The 19,731-nt window shown below is 39.3% G+C and overlaps 1 protein-coding gene across 1 annotated transcript; it reads left to right on the top strand.

The window, feature by feature from the left end:
- The first annotated feature begins 283 nt into the window (after positions 1 to 283).
- On the top strand, positions 284 to 19,172 carry plcb2 (phospholipase C, beta 2). The gene is made up of 30 exons (XM_088433635.1): positions 284 to 367; positions 3,629 to 3,769; positions 4,110 to 4,189; positions 4,273 to 4,326; positions 4,423 to 4,498; positions 4,581 to 4,681; positions 5,525 to 5,685; positions 5,763 to 5,909; positions 5,980 to 6,137; positions 7,417 to 7,499; positions 7,678 to 7,762; positions 9,368 to 9,572; positions 9,659 to 9,741; positions 9,806 to 9,902; positions 10,017 to 10,101; positions 10,214 to 10,338; positions 10,496 to 10,647; positions 12,073 to 12,237; positions 12,321 to 12,420; positions 12,569 to 12,673; positions 12,825 to 12,889; positions 13,459 to 13,537; positions 13,614 to 13,994; positions 14,095 to 14,299; positions 14,543 to 14,687; positions 15,164 to 15,228; positions 15,735 to 15,785; positions 15,879 to 15,936; positions 17,597 to 17,680; positions 18,632 to 19,172. The coding sequence occupies exons 1-30, from the start codon at positions 284 to 286 to the stop codon at positions 18,800 to 18,802; spliced, it is 3,591 nt and encodes a 1,196-aa protein (XP_088289761.1). The 3' UTR covers positions 18,803 to 19,172.
- Positions 19,173 to 19,731: the final 559 nt, after the last annotated feature.

Here is a 19,731-nt window from a genome sequence, read left to right as displayed (position 1 = left end):
TGTGGGATTCATCAAATTTGCGCTGATAATTGCTTGGTTACCATATTGGGCTCCACAATGAAGTAGAGACATCATGGGCTGACTTGAGTGTACACTCATTTGCAATTCATACTCATTTGGGCGCGTCCTCGTGTGGGTCCTCAGTGACAACGATTACACTTCACTTCACGGCATCTTTCCCAGTGAGTCAGTCAGTGGAGCCGAGTCAAGTGTTTATGCAAATTCAATATATCTATGTATAAATCTTACCAACTTTGGGCTACAAAGTCACTAAGTGGAGACAATGAATAAGAAAAGGTATTTTCTGGATCCCCCACTGGTCAAAGACTATATGGTTAAAGGAGAAAGATTTACCAAGTGGTCAGAGGTGAGTAAATATTTAAAGGGAATTGCACTTTTGTGTTTAACTCCTTGAAGTACTCTTGCTTTTTGTATTGATGTTTTTTTCTTTAACTTTACTTTGACATTAGCTGTGTATTTGCAATAATGATCAGGATGATAATAAGTTTCAAATGATAATAATGATCATAAATAGTCTCAAAGTTCGGATTGAGTATTTTCATGTTTAAAATTCCCCTGAAATGCAAATATATACTTCATTTACTTACACGATATAGAAATGCTAACGAAATTATTTGGTAAATGAAAAGAGATAGTAAATGTATGACCTGCTATTACTGTTCTAGCACCAATAGCTTGAAAAAAACAGGGGAGCAAGAAAAGGACGGAAAACCACGAGGAGTTGTCGAAGACTGTGGTGGCCTTACTTCTTATTTCACGCTATTTTCAATGAAGTTTACTGCCTTGAAGCGTGAACTACAAACTAAAACTACAAGTTTGTTTTGCATTTTTCTCAAAATGGTGTTTCCCATAGCAAATTTGTAGGTATACATTTTTGGGGATGCTTGGTGTATACATAGTATGTATACACTAAGCAACCCCAAAAATGGGTCTTTTTGTCCTAGACAAACTCAAAATTTAACCAAAGAGTTGTTTGACCCATTGATTATTTTTGACCCAACTGTTTTAGTGTGCACATTATTAGCTTGTAAAGGTCAAATTTTTTGAGAGCCTTTAAAGTAAACTATTACATATATTTTTTGATTCATCTATATGACCAGACAGGGATTATATTGAGCACATTAACACCACATTTTTGTTTCATGAAAATAATGTTTCAACAAGGACTCCACCAAGACTGTCCCTGTCACCATGAAAATGGATATGAAAGGCTTTTACCTCTACTGGACAAATCAAAGCAAGGTAATACAATACAGTAAATCCCATTGCACAAGCAATGCTCTATTTCAATTAATCAGGCTTTTTTTAACATGAAATATGTGAAAGTGAAGCTGGATCCATGAGGACTAGGAGAAGGCTGAGAGCTGCATTGCCTCTTGCTGTGCTAGCTTCTGGTGGAGGTTATTGATTGGTGTTGATTCAGGCCCGTCATCCTGCTGCACTTTGCAGCTCAACTGTGATGCACTCACTGGATAAAACTATTTGTCTTTGGTTCACTCTCTTGTGCAAGCTCCTTTCCTTTGACCGCCTTGCAGAATGATGCAACTTTTCTTTTGCACCGCATCATAAATCCCCCAAAACCCAGTGAGGCTGGCTTCAATCATACTGGCGTTGGATTGTGTAAAATAGCAGTTACAGTCCTATTGTATTTGAAAAAGCATGCATCATGCGCGCATAATAGTGAACTATTGTTTGTTAATCAAAGTTGAGATTTCAGTTTTTTTCCTCCGGTCTTGCGCCATGTTTGGACTTGCGCCTACGTCTTGAATTCTGTAATGGAGATGACTGTCTGCTTCTTGTTTCTAGGAGACAACATTCTTGGATGTTGTTACCATCAGAGATACAAGAACGGGAAAATATGCAAAACTTCCAAAAGTGAGTAATATCCACTGTAAAATTAACCAATTGAGTTTGCTATGTAAAAACCTCTGCGGATATGCAAAAAAAAAAAAAAAATCTTTTCAGCCCCATTAGTAAGAGAAATGTATTTGCAATGCAAACACGGCAGTGGTCACATGAACCCAGCCCTTCGTCATTAGGAAAACAGGTGCACAGACATCAACATAAACACACAGCTCGCGCTGAGTCATTCTTCCGGAGAGTGTCAGCATCTTTTTATGTCTTGATCAAGAAAAAAAGGGGGTTTAGGATCTCAGCTTTTTTCTAGTCATCATTTGGATGTTGCACAGTGAAGGAAGCAATCAGCAGCCATCTTTGTCTTTCTCAGAGGGTTCAGTGAGAGGTGAAATGTGGTGGTGGGGTGGGGGGAGCGAAGTGAAGAGGCCGAGCTGTTAGTCACTGGCACGTCTTTATATTGAGGAGTTGGCTTTGTAGATGTTGGAACCTCTTAATATGCATCCTAATTTTGTCTGTGTGTGTGGTGTTTGGTGTGTGTGTGTGTGTGTGTGTGCGTGTGTGTGTGTGTGTGTGTGTGTGTGGTGGGGGTTGGGTCCTGTTTGCATGTCCAGGTGAGCATATTTGCATGTTGGACGTGATTGAACAGCCAGGTGTTCAATAACAGCAAATCTTTTATGGAACACCAGTCGACTTCCATTTTTTCCCATTGGAAACCGATATAATCTTTTCATAATGTTTCCATAGAAATCTTTGACTGTACACACATTTTTAAAGCAACCTTTGTAGACGCTAATATAAATATAGGAGGATGTAATCAATGAATAACACACAAATTAAAAAAATAATTGATAATGATGAAGGCATAATGTGGTGAGAGACGAAGGCTAAAGGCTTAATGCATCAAATGCATTTCAACTGCCATGCAAGTGTAAAAATAAGTTGCACAGTTCAACTTAAAGTGATATTAAATTCATTTAGTCAGTAGAAACGTAATGTTTTGTCTTTAATCAATACACTATTTATCAATCAACAACATAGAAACATATTTTGCCACTTGCTGTGAAAATTACATCATATGTATGCATGGCTCAGTTATCAACTTGCAGGTCAGCTTGCAAACGCCACACAACCAAACAGGTGAGCTGCCATAAAACTATCCATTGTTTGTTTCATTGCAGAGCAGTTGTAGTTTTTATGGTGAGAGAAAAAAAAATCAGTCTTACTTTTGTGACAAGTAGCAGGCCCCACAAACAAGGATGAGAGTTTTACTAATTGTAGTTTATTCATGAAAGCAGTTCTCCATACTCCCTATTATACAGTGTGACTGATCGTGGCTTAATCACTGAGCCAAAATGACATTTTTCAGCACATGCAAAAAAAATAAGATAAAATAAAATAAATAAAAAATAGCAAAGACAGTCAACAGCCTACACTAAACCGACACGAAAAAAATGCTAATTTGCACCTATCACTAGACAAAACACACCTTTCGCTTTTTTGGAGGTCATTGCTAGTACAAAACGTAAATTCATTGTGCTCCTGTATGGCGTATCCTTAAACAGTCAAGCAGCTTCATGTGCCATCTAAGTTAAACAGGAAGCAAACTCAAAACAAAGGCGTTTAGTACAAAACCGGAAGTTACAATAACGATACTAAATGTTAAAATATAATACAGTCGAAACCCAGGTGATCATTTACATGGCAAATATAATCATATTCATCGTAATCTATTTTATTTCTACCTCTACAGCATCCAAAGGTCCGAAACGTGTTTAATCTGGATTTCCCAGACAGTAACTACTTGGCCAAAACACTGACTGTTGTTTCTGGTCTTGACACCGTCAATCTGACCTACTATAACTTCTTCGCCTCCAAAGATAAAGTGACACAGGTAATAAAGCTCCGACTGCTTTATTGGCACTGTCTGCTTCCTCCAACTGTTTACAAGGCTGAACTTGTCGCTCGACCATTGCAGTGACAACAATTACGTTTCTCATTCTCCGTTTGTGGTCTTTATTACTTTATGAATGCAATATCCGGGATTTATCAACAGTAATAAAATCCCAAATGCTATTTGTTCAAACACTCCATGCACTAATCTCATTTACTGGGTCGCTATTATGTCACTGCCCTCTTGTGGCAACTTTCTGTCATTTCGCATGCTTTGAACGATGCACATAAACGTGATGACTTGGCAAATTCAGAGAACTTTCTGATTAAATGTACACCAGAACTGGGCGAATGACATTCTTGCCATCGCCTCCAATGCTGCGAGAAATAACGCCTGCAGACAAGTCTTCCTTGAAAAAATGTGAGTGGAAATTCTGCATGAGCTTTTTATCCCAAATCCACAATTTTCTGTTTTAAATTTGGCTATCATGTCCATTTCTTCAGTTTTGTTCGAATTTGCCTCCAGACCAACAAAGATGGCAAGATCCCGGTGAAAAAGTAAGATGTCAACTCCCTTGCAGTGTTTGATTATTGTGTGTATTCTATCATTGGTTTACAATTCATAAAACGAGGGAATATTGTGGTTTTTATCAGTATTTACAAGATGTTCCCTGCTGATAAGAAGAGAGTGGAAAACGCACTGGCGTCAGCCCACCTCCCCAAAGGAAAGGTTCAAATGTTCCTACATGATCAAATTTGACATCACTCGTGATTGCAATTGAGAGCTTCCATTTCATGTGACTATATTCCAGTTTGACAGTATGAAGCCCGATGTCTTCACTGAATCAGCTTTCAAGGCCTTCTTGGCTCATCTCTGTCCTCGCCCTGAAATCTATGAAATCTTCACTTCTTAGTGAGTGACACCAAAACAATACTTTTTTTTTTTTCCCCAAACATGCTTATATTGTATATTTTTGTTGTGTTTTTGTCAAGGGGTCATTTTGGGGGGAAATGTAGACAAAAGTGAATTTTATTTTTTGTCTATAAGGCCATTTACAGTACGTGGGGCATATTTATCACCCCAGCTGACACTACAAATAATAATTCACATGACCAACAGAACACTGCAGTACACAGAGTTAATAAAAAGCAGAGGCGGCGCCACATTGCCCGTGCATGGCCACCCCTAAATGAGACATTCCGTCAGCCTGAATACACCACAGAAAAATGTTTGGCTATACTCCCGATGAAAAGAGGCAAGACAATAAATACAGCAGTGCCTTAAGATAAAAGTGACATGAATTACAAGCTGTCATCGGCCCCTTTTTTTGTGCTTTGACTTGCAAGTTAAAATTTTATGACTATAAAAAAAGTTTCCATCTGTTCACTGCCACTCCAAGTTAAGGTTCACTGTCAAACTAATAATAGAATAGAATAATTTTATAAGGATAAAATGTCACCTTTTAATTTAGCTTGACTAAAAATACGAATTTACATTGAAATATATTTGCCCTTTGAGTGAGTAGCTACCAATTATTTTCTGCCCTTTGCTCAGTCAGCAAAATTGAGCTCCAGAAACTCTTACCCTGAATGGAATTGTTACAGAAAATAATGGATGGATGGCTAGTTATAAAATCTAACTTCAGTTCAAGTGTGCTCATCCTGGTGTGAATTTACATAGTAACAAGTTTTAACATGGTTGAATGGCGAGGAACCCAATTTTTGAGGAATTGTTGTTCCTGACTGTGCCATCCAGTTCCAACAAACCCACCATGACAAAGGAGAACTTTACCAAGTTTCTCAATGAGAAGCAGCGGGACTCCCGGCTCAATGAGGAACTGTTTCCACGACTACGGCAGGACCAAATAAAAGCCTTGATGGTCAAATATGAACCCTGCAACACTAACTGTAACAGAGGTGACGTTCCTCATGGAACTGAGTTGCATAATCTGCTGAAGTATTTTTCATTTACTACAATCATCATTTATCTGCAGGTCTTATTACCCCAGAAGCACTCTTGTCCTTTCTGATGGGTCCCGAGACTTCAGTGGTCATGGAGGACAGGCTGGCCAAGTGTCAGGACATGACCCAGCCCTTACCCCATTACTTCATTAAGTCCTCCCACAACACATACCTGACAGGTCGCATATGACTTGTTGATTTAAAAAACAGCTCATCGCACCTTTGATTCTCACAACTAATTTTCAACAGCTGGTCAGTTTTCCGGCGTGTCCTCCCCGGAGATGTACCGTCAGTGTCTGCTGTCTGGCTGCCGATGTCTGGAACTTGACTGCTGGAAGGGGAAACCTCCAGAGGAAGAGCCCATCATTACACATGGCTTTACCATGACCACTGAGATCCTTTTCAAGGTACATTGCGCATGCTTGCTTTACTTTACAACAGAATATATAGCCAAAAAGTCTTAGTTAGTTTTCACGTTATTTTTTAGGATTATTATACGACAGACAGTCAGGGTTCAATTTTCCTGGATGGACTTTGCAAGGAGACATTAGACCTGATGTTGGTAATTTCACATATAAATACGGGTCGGCAAATCTGCATGAGGGAGAGCTATACCACTGTGGGAGTGGTCACAGCCATCTTTGTTGATTCAAAGAATTTGCTGATATTCTGTAGCTGACATACAATATTTCACACATTTTGAATGCCTGCCCTGCGTCAGTGTTACACCCTCGTAGTTTCGATCAGCAGTTCTCAAATGGGGGTACCCATGTAAGGGCTCTTTGCAGGGATTTGACATTTTAACAGGGTTTCTGCTAGTACCGGCAAATCTTATTTATCTTTTTGATAGTTAAATTTTTAATACATTTTTATTTTCAAAATAAGAGAAAACCAATTGGAAAATGAAAACAAAATTGCTAAATTGTTCTATAGTGACTCTTTTGCAAAGTTTTGTATGGCTTTTTTGTTTTATGGGGATTCGCATAGCCATTAGTCAATATGCAAATTTTCAGAAATAATAGAAATTACAAGATCTATCCTCTTCAGTTGCTGAGTAAAATATGCCTTTATATACCCCTAAAAGTTATTTTCCTACGTTTAATAAATCATACACGAATTCCACGGTGGCCTGCTCAGCATGTACACTTAATTTTCTAAGATTGCTGTTTGACCATTAATTTATTAGTGACTGACTAACTGACTTGTTTGTCAAATTCCAATTTATTTGAGTGAAAGGCCATTTCACTTTAGAGGGTTCATTTTTATCACTGATAAATTATAACAGTTAAACTGTTATAATTAAACCATATCAACATCTTGTCCATTGTGTGTATTTTGTAGCGCCATTATAAAAAAAAAATAATGAATGAAAACCATGAAGATCGTCTATTCATGTTCTACTGCAGCAAAGAGCAAAAATAGGTAAACAGCAACCCAGAAAAACACATGGCTAGGCACCCCCCATCATGCGCCTGGAATCAACACTTCCATTTAAGGGCAGTTTGAGCATCTTCTCAGACCCAAAAGTCCAGCTGAGGACATCTGTCCAGTCTAAACAGTGTTACCAATGTTTGCTTTTCAACTCAATCATCCTTATGAGCTCCCATCTCACGTGTTTCTGTTACTGTAATGTGTTTTCAGCCTTGCTACCGCAATCAAGCTAAAATAAATGGTCATTCTCAACAGGATGTGATTGAGGCCATTGCCGAGAGCGCCTTCAAAACGTCACAGTATCCTGTCATCCTTTCCTTCGAAAACCATGTCGATTCGTAAGGGTTTTCCATGAACATAAGCCACATCATTCTGTTAAATGAACATGTTGTGATCTTATTATTCTGCATAGAAACTGGATGCTACTGTATGAAGTTATTGACTGAACGAATGTGTCCGTTTGGCAAAGCAGCACGTTTTTTTTGTTTTGTTTGTTTTTTTTTTTTCTCGTTCTAGAGTGAAGCAGCAAGAGAAGATGGCCAACTACTGCAAAACCATATTTGGTAATGCCCTGCTGACAGAGCCTCTGGACAAATACCCTGTAAGTGCTCCAGTGCTGCGCCACAGCGGTTGTATATCAGTTAAGCATTTTTTTATGGCAGTGCATTAGTTGTACATCAACTGTGCCCAGTGGCAGGCCATGCATTTGCTATCTCGGCATTCAGTGGGGAGTTACCCAATTTAATCCACTTCCTTAATACCACCGTATCAGGTTGCAATTATCAAACAATCAATACCATTAAAAAGTGCAATATAATAGCACACAGCTGTGCCAAATGCATCGTCTGGAGCAGTTCCGAATCGCTAATGATCAAAGAACGTGGAAAATAACATACATGATAAATTAAAATACATCATACCTGCCAGAGGATTGCTAAATGTTTTTGTGTGAAGATCCTTACAGACGTGTCGAAGTTGGCTGTTGCACAATTTGATTTTACCAACCAATCAGAGGGCAAACTGCCAGCTCGTTGAAGACAAATTTTAAATCTGATAGATTAAAAAAACAATCCCATTGCTAAACTAGTTGAAATCAGTCTGGCCAGTAGTATTGATTCTAAAAAGCCTTTCTACCCTATCACTATTTTTTTTCACTAATTGCCTGCTTTATTATTATCTCTATTGTGTGGAATGTAAGTCTTCTTGGGGAGGTGAACAGAATAAGAATTTCAATGTTACTATACAAATGTGTTACTATACAAATGACAAGACAACTCTTGAATCTTGAGAATGGCAATGCAGGTGTGAAAAAAAAATCTCACAATTTTATACAGTACCGGAAGCAGTCTAAAAATAACAGAAGTTGTAGCTCCCAATGAGGAATAAACTTTTTTTTTTTCCTGTAAAAATTGCTCAAACTTATTTCCAAGTACATTTAAATGAAGTTCAATATGTTCAATCCTAATTCCAAGTCTGTTTAAAAGTACAGTATTTTCAACAAAATTGCAACTACTTCCAAATATGTTTTCACATACTTGCAAATAAATTTGAATATAATTGCAAATACTTTCAAATGCAAATATACACTAAATGCTAAAAACATAGCATGCTATGGTGTATATTTGTCAGTCATCAATGAATCAGGGGTATCAGCAGATGTCTCTTGGTTATACACAAATTTTTCCATTTTTGATTATATTTATATAATGTGTTTTACAGCAGTTCAAGTCAAGACCCAGACTTTTGTATATTGTTCTTTTTTAAGAAGCGTGGAATACATTGCGTGATCAAATTAACGTTAAACTCGTAGGACTTGTGTGAATAGTTTAATTGACCCCAATTATTTATTGGGAGCAGACTGAAATGACGAGAGTCTAATGATGATGAGCTTCGGAAGTAGCTCTATAAGCAGATATTTGGCAGAAAGAATACAAAAATCCTAGTTATACAGTATATACTAATTAAAGTAATTTGACCAAGAAAGACATACGATGTATTAGGAAAGCATTGTTGCTCCTGCAGTTTCGTAACTGGTCTGAAGGGTACACCATTCAAAGTTAAAATATGATGGATTCTGAAATGACACTTCCCAAAAGTGCTTAATAGCAAAACAAACCTAGCATGCCAAGATCACACTTTTAGATTTGGCTCAATATGAGCCACTGACATCAAATTCCTCTCATCTTTGCATTGAATATGTATTAAGCTGAAGCCCGGACAGCAGATCCCAAGCCCATCTGAGCTCATGGGCAAGATCTTGATTAAGAACAAGAAGGGAAGCCATGAGAACGCAAATCAGACCGCCAAGAAGAGCAGTGCAACCACCAGCGACCAGACCGTTGCTCCATCGGCACTAAACACTGACCCGCTTTCCGAAGATCCTGTCCACTCCACCGATCTGGACAACCGGGGTGAACAAGACTGATCTCAGAATATCAAAACCCTTTGCCCAAATTGACTTGCTTGGATACAACCCAATTTGTTTATCTTTGCTCAGACAACGATATGCCTGTGGAGGACAACGAAGAGCAAGATGACACAGAGGAGCAGGATGAAGAAAAAATGAAAACCTGCGACGAGGTAGATAATGCTGGTACCACGAGAGCAACCGGCTGCGGTTTTATTTCATGTTAATCTGTCATAGGGCACAGCTGGGCAGGAAGTCACCGCATACGAGGCGATGTCATCGTTGGTCAACTACATCCAGCCTAACAAATTCATCTCCTTTGACAATGCTAGAAGTATGTCTTTGCTTCTTGTAGGAAAGCTGATTCTGGGATCTGTTTTGTCCAATGTGAGGGGAAAAAAGCTGTAAAAACAATTTCGGTAAAGAAAAATTGCTCACCACTTTTCAGAAAAGAACCGGAGTTATGTCATCTCATCTTTTGTGGAGACCAAAGGAGAAGCTATGATTGCCAAGACTGCTGTTGAATTTGTTGAGTATCTTTTCATCCTGCAAAAGATGCACAGAGGCAGAAAATACGGCGGGATTTAACATTAAAACATCAAATGAAAATGAATTCCATGACTCCTTGACACTCATCACTATCAGATATAATAAAAGGCAGATGAGCAGGATTTACCCTAAAGGAACAAGAATGGACTCTTCTAATTTCAACCCCCAGCCGTTTTGGAACGTGGGCTGCCAGATGGTGGCGCTCAACTATCAGACAATGGGTAAGAAAAAGCACTGGCATGCCAGTGACATCAGACTCGGTGCAACAAATCCAAGTCGAGCGGTCAGACTTTCTTGTCTTCCACCACAGCACGTCAGTGTTGCACCATCTTCTCAGCGCTCCTATGTGCTCCGCTTGTGCCTGGTTTGTCTTTTCAGACTTCCCCATGCAACTAAACATGGCTCTTTTCGAATTCAACGGGAGAACGGGTTACCTACTCAAGCATGACGTGCTGAGGCGCAGTGACAAGAAGTTCGACCCCTACTGCGACAGGATTGACACAGTTGTGGCAATCACACTGACCATTAAGGCAAGTTGACAAGCTCCTGACAGGCAATATTGCCACAGTCTTTTTCGCATTCAAAGGGGAGCATATGCAAATAGATTTCATCAAGACTGGTAATGACTAGCACATATGAAGGGAATGTGCTTTGAGAGTATGGAGGATCGAAAGTGACAAAATTCAATAAATAAATGTACCATTCAATAGTTAAATAAAAGTGTCATTACACAATTAAATGTTTCATTAATTAATTCAATGTGTCATGCATTCAATAAATGTTTCATTAAAAAATACAACATTTATTTAATTAATACCACATTTAATTGACGATTTTAATTAATTGATGAAACATTTCTTGAATTAATGACACACTTGCGGCGTTTCATGAATTTATTTTATCTGTCAACCTCACTCGTCAAAGTTTGATGGACGGGTTCTAACACATTACCCTGCTCCTCCAAGAAGGGACTATTTGAGAAGCACTGCACTAGTGGCACATGAGTAGTCATTTTTAGCCCATTCTTACAAGTAGAGATTCTATGTATGTGGTTTAATTTAACCGGCCTCCTGAGGATGACCATGACTATAAAGTATTGAAATTAATCCTAATTTGACACTCCTGCTGGCAATTGTTTACAAGTGTGAATGTGAGTGTGAATAATTGTGTTCCTTGCGATTGGCCAGCAACCACGTCAGACTGTGTATCTCGCCTCTTGCTCAGCTCAGCTGGGATAGGGTCTTGCTCAGTTGCAAACCTAATTAGGACAAGTGGAATACACAATGGAGGGATGGATGCTGAGATGTGCTATTATATTAGTATGGCACTTCGAAAGGAGCCAGAGCTCCATCACTGTCTCCCAAAAGAAAAGGTGTCGGGGCAGCAGGAGAGGGAGGTGAATGCTCCTTTTCATGCTGAGGCAGGAAAGAGTTAATCATGATGTAAATGGGGAAAGGACAAATGTATCTGTTCCACAAAACAGACTGTTTGTCAATGTTTCGTGTTTTTTGCAGGAAGTCGGTACCCCATTACATTCTCTGAAATGGTTTAGTCTCAAATGGTCTTGTTTGGCATGTCCACCCAATTGTGGGACATAAAAAGGCTGATCCAATATTTGGGTCAATTTGTCACAACCTTTTGGGTTGTTTTGCACAAAAGAGCCCCCCAAATGGGCCTTTTGTTAAAAGAATGAGTTGTATGAAACAAACCAGAAGGTGGGGTCAAATTGACCGATATTGCATCAAATCCATCAATTTTTATATTTTTTTAACACACAACTGGGTTGTTTTTTCATCGTAATTTTGGGGTTGTTTTTGACTGTTTTTGCAGTGTAAATTTTTCACCCGAATGCAGTCTTGCTCGTAAACAAATAAAACATGCGATGAGCCAAACTGCTATTGAAGGAGCCATGCATGTGTCTCTCATCCACATAAAAGTAACTATCACCTTACCAGATCTATTCAGGACAATTTCTCTCTGACAAGAGTGTAAGAACTGGGGTTGAGGTGGAGATCATCGGGCTGCCAGGAGACCCCAAAAAGAAATACCGCACCAAGTGGTCCCCCACACCCAACTCTATTAACCCAGTGTGGAATGAGGAGCCTTTTGTTTTTGACAAGGTACATATCAGTTCACCATAATCACATTATTGAATTGACTTTTGTGGCGCTTCAATCCAAATATCCAATATTATCGTTGATAGATTCTGCTCCCAGAAATGGCCTCTCTGAGAATGGCAGTCTTTGAGGAAAATGGCAAATTCCTTGGACATCGAATTATTCCCCTTGAGGCCATTCAGTCAGGTCAGACCAATGAAAAAACGACATTGAAATCTGAAATGTAAATTACATTCACCCGAAAACAAAAACGGGGCATTCAAGGCCACTGGATTTTTGCCAGCTTGTTGATCAGTAGAGTAGCTGGCTCTTTCACTGAGCTTTGTGCCTGCAGGCTTCCATCACATCTGCCTGCGCAGTGAAAGCAACATGCCGCTCACTCTCCCTGCACTTTTTGTGTACATTGAGGTCAAGGACTACATCCCTGCTGCTTTTGCAGGTGGATTTTTTTCTTTTTTTTTTTTTTTTTGCTCTGTTGCTCTAAAAGTAATTTAACTGCAGTGAAAGATGGGGTTAGTAAAAAGAGCTTGGTTATATTCAGTGTAAGCACCTCTTTTCTTCACTGATAAATAACCTTGTTTATGTCTCAGATTTCACAGATGCCTTATTCAATCCAACAAAAGGCGCAGAGAAGAACACACGGACCCCAAAACAGGTGCAGAAATGGTGAACACTGCTTACAGTATATGAGTTAATCAAGTATTTCTAACATTTCTGAGGCTTTAAAACATTTAGTGGCATGTACAGTGGTGTGATGCATTCATGGGCATTCATGCAGCGTTGCGCCCCCCACCCCACATTTATTTATTTTTCTCCAATCTAATTCAGCGGGCGCCATTTATACACAGGATTTTGCTAATTTTGGATCAACCTGGTCCACATGTGAATATTCACTATCCACTATATTGTACCGCACACTCTAAAAATATTGAGTTGAAATAACACAAAAGGAAAAAAAGGAAAGAAAAAGGGCCGGCCCAATATTCAGGTCAGTATAACTTTCTGCTTTGTTTTATACAAAACAATCCGTTTTTTGAGGCTGTCTTGTACAAAGCAACCTAGTTTGGGGGTTGTTTTAAGTTCTTCTTCTTCACATCACTAAAAAAAAGAACTTTTGGTAAATTAATTATATACAGCTCATTAAACTAAACTGGAATTTTGTATGCCCCTCCCACTGAAAAAATGTGAGCTGCTGTGACTTTTTTTTTTTTTTTGCTCTTGCAGTCATCCTCAGACTATTTTTCACCTTATGAGCTACCTTTTGTGTCCCAAGATGAAGTGTCAAAAGCAAAGGAACCAGCAGGTAGCTTTCCTTGTAAAAATGAATAGCTTTTCACTTATTTTTAGAAAGGATATCTGATCACTGCTGTGCCTCCCAGTGGTGGTCCCTTCTCAAGCAAATCCACCCAGACGTGAGGTCAGTGAATCACCATCCCAAGATGCCTCACCTGAGGTGAGCGATGATGTCGCTGAAGAGAGGATGTCTGGGACTCCGCAACCTGAAGAGTCTGACCTTCCTTCGGACGCTGAATCAGGAAGTTCCATATCCGAAACACTGCCCGGTGAAGAAATTGCCTCTGAGGAGAATTTCATACAACCTGAGCCGACCACCAAAGACATAGAGGAGTCAAGCTGCGACTCTATAAACTCTGAGCTAATTTCAAATGATGAACTCGTGGAGGAGGATGTTCAAGGAGAGCCGTTAAGTGCATCACCAGAACATGAGGTGTCAGATAAATCATCTTCATCTTGCAGTGAGGGTAAGTGCTTTGAATGCTGCACAACGCATTTCTGCTGGAATTACAGCTCAAAAGATGTTTTCATTAAAGAAAATCCATTGTGTCCTCTTTAAAAATAAAGCGTTGCCCACTTTTGCTGTCGAAACATTCACCGTGACCACCGCAGAACTGACACAGCAAAAGGGCTACCTGAAGGTCATCAAACGCCAGGAGAAAGAGAGGAAAGAAGTTGAAAAGAAGTATCAAAGAAAAACAGAAGATCTGAGCCAGAAATATTCCGATGCTTTCAAGGCCTGCAAGAAGAAGGCCTCCCTGAAGAAAAAGGAGTGAGCAGATTTCTTTTCAATTTCTTTTCTTGAAGGCCATTTCAATCACTCTCCAATATGTTTTGGAATTTGACAGCTTTAAAAGTTGTTTTGGTCTGTGTAATAAATAATGTTCCTAATATTTGTCTGCAATTGCCACAAGAGACTGTTAGAGTATTACTCTTCTGTTAGACAATTCTATGGAGATGAATGGACCAATCTTTCTCAGCGGATAATAAGTTCCACTCCCTTCCTGTTGTACAGCTCACCCGTGGTTGAAGGAAGCAAGTCAAATTGTTGCCCCAAAACAGTGCAGGAGCACAAGCAGAGGCTGCAGGTTGAGCTGCACGCTCTGTGGAAGGAGCAGTATGATCAGCTGAGGAGGAAGAAAGAGCAATGTGCCACAGAGGTTTGCTTGTAACTCACTAATATTATCTGTTATATTAACTTCAATACACTTCATGAAAGTGAAACTCATACTGTAAAAACTAAATCCAATTTGAGTAATCGGTGAAGGTTGGTGATCTCTCAGCTGTACTATATAGCCTTTTGGGTTTGAAAAAATATATTTTTTGTACAATGTAATGTAAATGTAAATAATACATTTATATCTATCTATCTATCTCTCTCTCTCTCTCTATATATATATATATATATATATATATATATATATATATATATATATATATATATATATATATATATATATATATATATACACACACATACATACATATACACACACACACCACAGAGTATATTGTTTTTGTACTTGAGCAAAAAGAGGTTGGGTGCAGCTCATTAAAAGTGTGCAGGTATAATTAACAGGGCATATTTCTCATATCTCTGCTGAGCTAATGTCACTTGCTTGTTGCGATGTGGCAGAGACTGGCTAAACTGATGGAGATGGCCAATGAGAGACACAGCATTGAACTGAAAACCTTGGAAAGGTGCGTCCTTACCCACAATATGTTTGGGGCATGCTGAGTTGATTTAATCTGTGTGAAAGGATTATAGACTCCCTGTGTTGTTAATATGTGAGGTTGAGGTGATGTGAGGTGAAACACCTGACATCTTTTAATGAGAAAACCTGGAATAATGAATGAATCCCTGTGTGGTTCCTCGAATCTACTTCAGCCATCTTATTGCATCTCGCGCATTTCCGTGTGTGTATTTGTGTTCTTCTGTGTGCGTGTGTGTCTCACGTCCTCAGATGGCGTATGGTTATCGCAGGATAACTATTATCTAGGGGGTGTTTAAACAGCAGTGCTCTTCTAGCACTCCGCGTTGACACTATAACGACACACTGAAACTCTCCTTTCACTCGAGAGAAAAGGTCACGTCACCAACACTCAGCCGTGCAGCAGTGGTTTAAAGGCAAAAGGTTGTTTATAGGGTCATTTTTCATTTGAACAAAAATAATCAGAGAGCGATCCGTTTTCTGGCTTCCTTGCAGTGCAATCAAAGAGAGCAAGAAGAAGACAAAATGTTCCTCGCAGAAAGCCAAGTGAGTGTTCGAACTTTTAAAATAATAACTCATCCATGCTTGTCTAAACCAGAAGATTTGCATTTAAACATTAAACAAAAATTGTCTTCTCAGGCTGAAAAAAGCGACAAGTGGAGAACTGTTGGATGAGCCTGATGAATCTGAAAATGTGGTAGGGCTCACTGAAAAAACTTTTATTTTAGAAATTGCATGTGTAAACAGCCCCACTCTTGATAATGTGAACAAGGGATTCATTATATACAACCATTTTCCTGTGTTGAGCAACCAAACCAAAATTCACATGTACTTAAATAATGAGCGCCGAATGCACGTCACAACACCAAATCCAAATCCACTGGTATAGTAGGCCTTTTCCTTGCATTTAAGGCAATGACTTACCGCATTAATGTCAAACTTAATCCATGTACAGATTCGTTTGAACCGTTTATGAACAATAAAGTGGACCGATTTGATTTTTGATGGTGTGCTCCAAATAGAGCAGATGCTCGGCAAAACATGTACTTTTAAAGTTAAATAATCAAGAAGTGACACATACATGAATTCAAACTATTTAAAATGAAGTCCAGCATTTAGCTTGTACACACGCAATTTTCGCAGAGGATCAAGATAGACCGTTGTTAGCACATATTACTTTTATTATGAACTAATATTTAAAGATAAACAAAACATTCGACCCGTTACCGATTCACTGATTCTCGTTGTTTGATTTGGAATGTTCTATTGTGTAGTTTATATTTCACATTTAATGGCCAATTTGCTCTTTAACAAAAAGTGTCTGTATCATGGTGTTTTAAACTCACCACTGGGGAGTGCAGCTATTGAGCATTTTTGGTGTTGAGATATCCCTGCAAAAAAATGGAAATGAATTTGCTTGGTCCAAAATGATTATAAACATAAAGGACCCTATGGTATATAAGAAAAAAACTTTATTTACTTACTTTATTTATATCACTTCTTTTTGGATTGAATTGAATAAAACAGTCAATATCAAACCAAATTTGCCAAGTTGCCATAGTGTTCAATGAGAGGATGCTTTTAGGTCAGAGTTTATCTTACTAATTTTAAACTCCAAAGAAAAGCTAATAAAATGTATTGCTTTCTGTTCAACATCCAGCCCTCAGAAATAAGGTTCATGCTTTATGCTCCACGGACATCTGAGTGTGCCTGGAACGTTCATGTGACAGCTCACTCGTCTTTATCACATATAATAGTCTCTATGGTAACAACAAGGCAGATGGTCTTGTGATTCGAAGGAAAAAAAAAAAAATCACCCTCTGCATGTCGTCCTCACACACATCTGCAAACGTGCTCCAACGAGTTGTTTACCGATACGCGTACAGTGCGTACGCACGGGCGCTCTTTCTGACCGTGCGGCCGGCCAGTCCATTACTCAGAGGCTGTTTACTGGAAGATGCGTGGCCTATGACTCACCTCTCATGGCTCTCCTCTGTTGGCTCATCAAGATTCAGCCATGTAGCATTTGGGTTAAACTCAGCGCTTCAGCCATCCACTCCAGACATCCTCACCTCTTCTTATTAGAGTCGCAGAGCAGCTCATTTTATCCCATCGAATCAGCGTCAGCTCATTAATGACGCCGGCTTTTTGTAAAACAAGATGTTTAATCAGCAGAGCCAGTATTGACTAGTTGTGTGCAATTAGGCCTGTGTGAAAAAAAAGCGGAAGCATGATCTGCTATGACTTCAATGTATTGATCCTCATGCTCAAGTTTTACCCCAAGGGGTCATTTCCCTCCACATACAATACAAGGCAGTTAACTGGGAGACGTCACGTTTTGATGCGTTGTGTTACAGTCCTCTGAGTACTGCGTGCAGCAAGAGACTCTGATGGCAAAACAGGCGGCCGCTCTGGAGGAGATCAAAGCTCTCACTAATCAGGTACAAGCTGACCTGCTTTTGTACCCTCAGCTCAGCTTAAACTCATATTGCTGTCTCTATGAAGCAACCCCTTTGTATTTTTCATTTCCTTTGACATAAACACACACATCTAAAATCGATTGCTCCACACTGCGTGAGCCTGCTTCTTCTCATCTCAGTGGACATCCAGTCAGAATTGTATCCTCACAGTGCAACAAATGGGTATTTCCTGTACAAACTTGGTTATCGATTGCGCTAAGGATGAGTCATTAGCTGCTACATGACACATTTGCTTCGAGTGACCCGATCCCTCGGCTCGAAGTGATGTCAGAGCTTTGTTTTGAATAGTGACTTTACAAGTAGAAAAAAATTAAGCGTTGGATGGATTCAGACAATGATGACGATGTGAAGGCCAGATGGAGCGTGCTTGGCATCATGACTGGTGATTTCCAAATTGACAGAAGAATTCAAATGAGAATGAGTGGATGAACAGCACTGAATAAAAAAAAATGGTGAGGTTTATTTTTGAATATTAAACCCTGAGAGACTAGTATTCCAAGATAGTACACAACTTTGATTGTGCTGATAGGCTTAAAAAAAACATTTATTAACACATACAGCAGTAGCACATGTATAAAGATTTTTGAACAATGTTTGGTGGATTGGACTACCTTAGGGTGACCAGATGTTTAAAAATAATGATTGCCACATGACAAGTTTGTTGAAAAGAAAATATGAAAAGAATGGTCACCCTTGTGCTATACAGTCACAACATTGCAGAAAGTGGGCACTGGAAGCCCCCCCCCCCCAGTGGGATGACTTTAAAAACCATTAAAATTATTAAAACAACTACCAAATTGAATTTAGGTTGGATGGGGTTTAAAATGTACAATGAATAACTATGAGATACAAAAAAATCTTTAATCTCATCCTTAAGTGTAACCTTTAACCTCCATCTGCGTTTTTGTGTAGCTTAATCAGGAGGCCCTGAAGGAGCACCAAGACAAAATGAGGTCTCTGCCAGTATTGGTGCAGGAGACCGTGAATGCCTGCGTGGGCGCCCACTTCCCCGAACTCGTCGACAAGACGGTCGCCAATAAAGCAGAAGGGTCAAACATCTACGGAGATGTCTTTTTAGGCTAAATGTCTTTTGCCTCCTGGATTCTGCTCCTTCAGTTCAGTGGGTATTGTGAGAGACTCACAAATTTAGATTACGGAATATCATATACAGAGATTGAAAAGAGAACAATAACAATGTGATTTGGGGATATCTGATTCCATGCATGTGTATCTTTTTCGCTGCTGCAAGGCCACATTTGGTTAAACGACTTGGAATTTTTCACTTGAACCATTTGTATTAGGTGTAAATCCAAGTCATCATCATGCTACGTTAGAGAGGTCAAAACGCTCTGACACAGTAAGCTTTTTCAAGAGGACATGTAAGAGAAAATTGTCTATTTAACTGTAATTGCTTGTATACATGGACGAGTGTCTCTGGAGTGCCGGCAAGCCTATCAAGTGTGAAATTAAACAAGCATGTAAATCTTTTGTTGTTTGGTGAAAATGTGTCCGCAAGAGAGCCATTCTGCTCGTATAGCACTGGAGCTCATTTACATTTACACCTAGAGCATAGTTCATTGTAATGGTATAGAAATTCTATAGTAACTTGGGACTATTGAAACTTTTCTGTACAGGAACCTGCTTTAAAAACCCATCCATAATAAAGTCACGTGCCATTTGTTCCCACTCAATAAGATGCACAAAGCGACGTCCTCATCAGGGAGGGCCACTTATTTGTTCAAGTGTTGACACGCACCAGCAATGCATTTATTAATGAACACAGATTTCTCTCTGAGTCACCACCCAAAGCAATCTGGCCACTTCCCTTTACTTCCTGTTTTTCTCTCTTGCCTGTACACGCTTCTTCTCATTCAAACGAATTGACTGGCATTTAAAATTGGATCAAAGACGGGCGACACAGCTTGTGCCTGAGAGTCCCGCCACCTCTTGCATAACACAGATGAACTGCGACTTTCTCCGGGGTGAAATGGTGCCAGAAAGAGATCAAACCA

The sequence above is a fragment of the Hippichthys cyanospilos genome, chromosome 14, assembly GCF_059441005.1.
Source record: "Hippichthys cyanospilos isolate Australia breed blue-spotted pipefish chromosome 14, RoL_Hcya_1.0, whole genome shotgun sequence".
Taxonomy (NCBI): Eukaryota; Metazoa; Chordata; class Actinopteri; order Syngnathiformes; family Syngnathidae; genus Hippichthys; species Hippichthys cyanospilos.
Note: the sequence above shows the minus strand (reverse complement) of the source record. Positions and strands in the feature narration are given on the sequence as shown.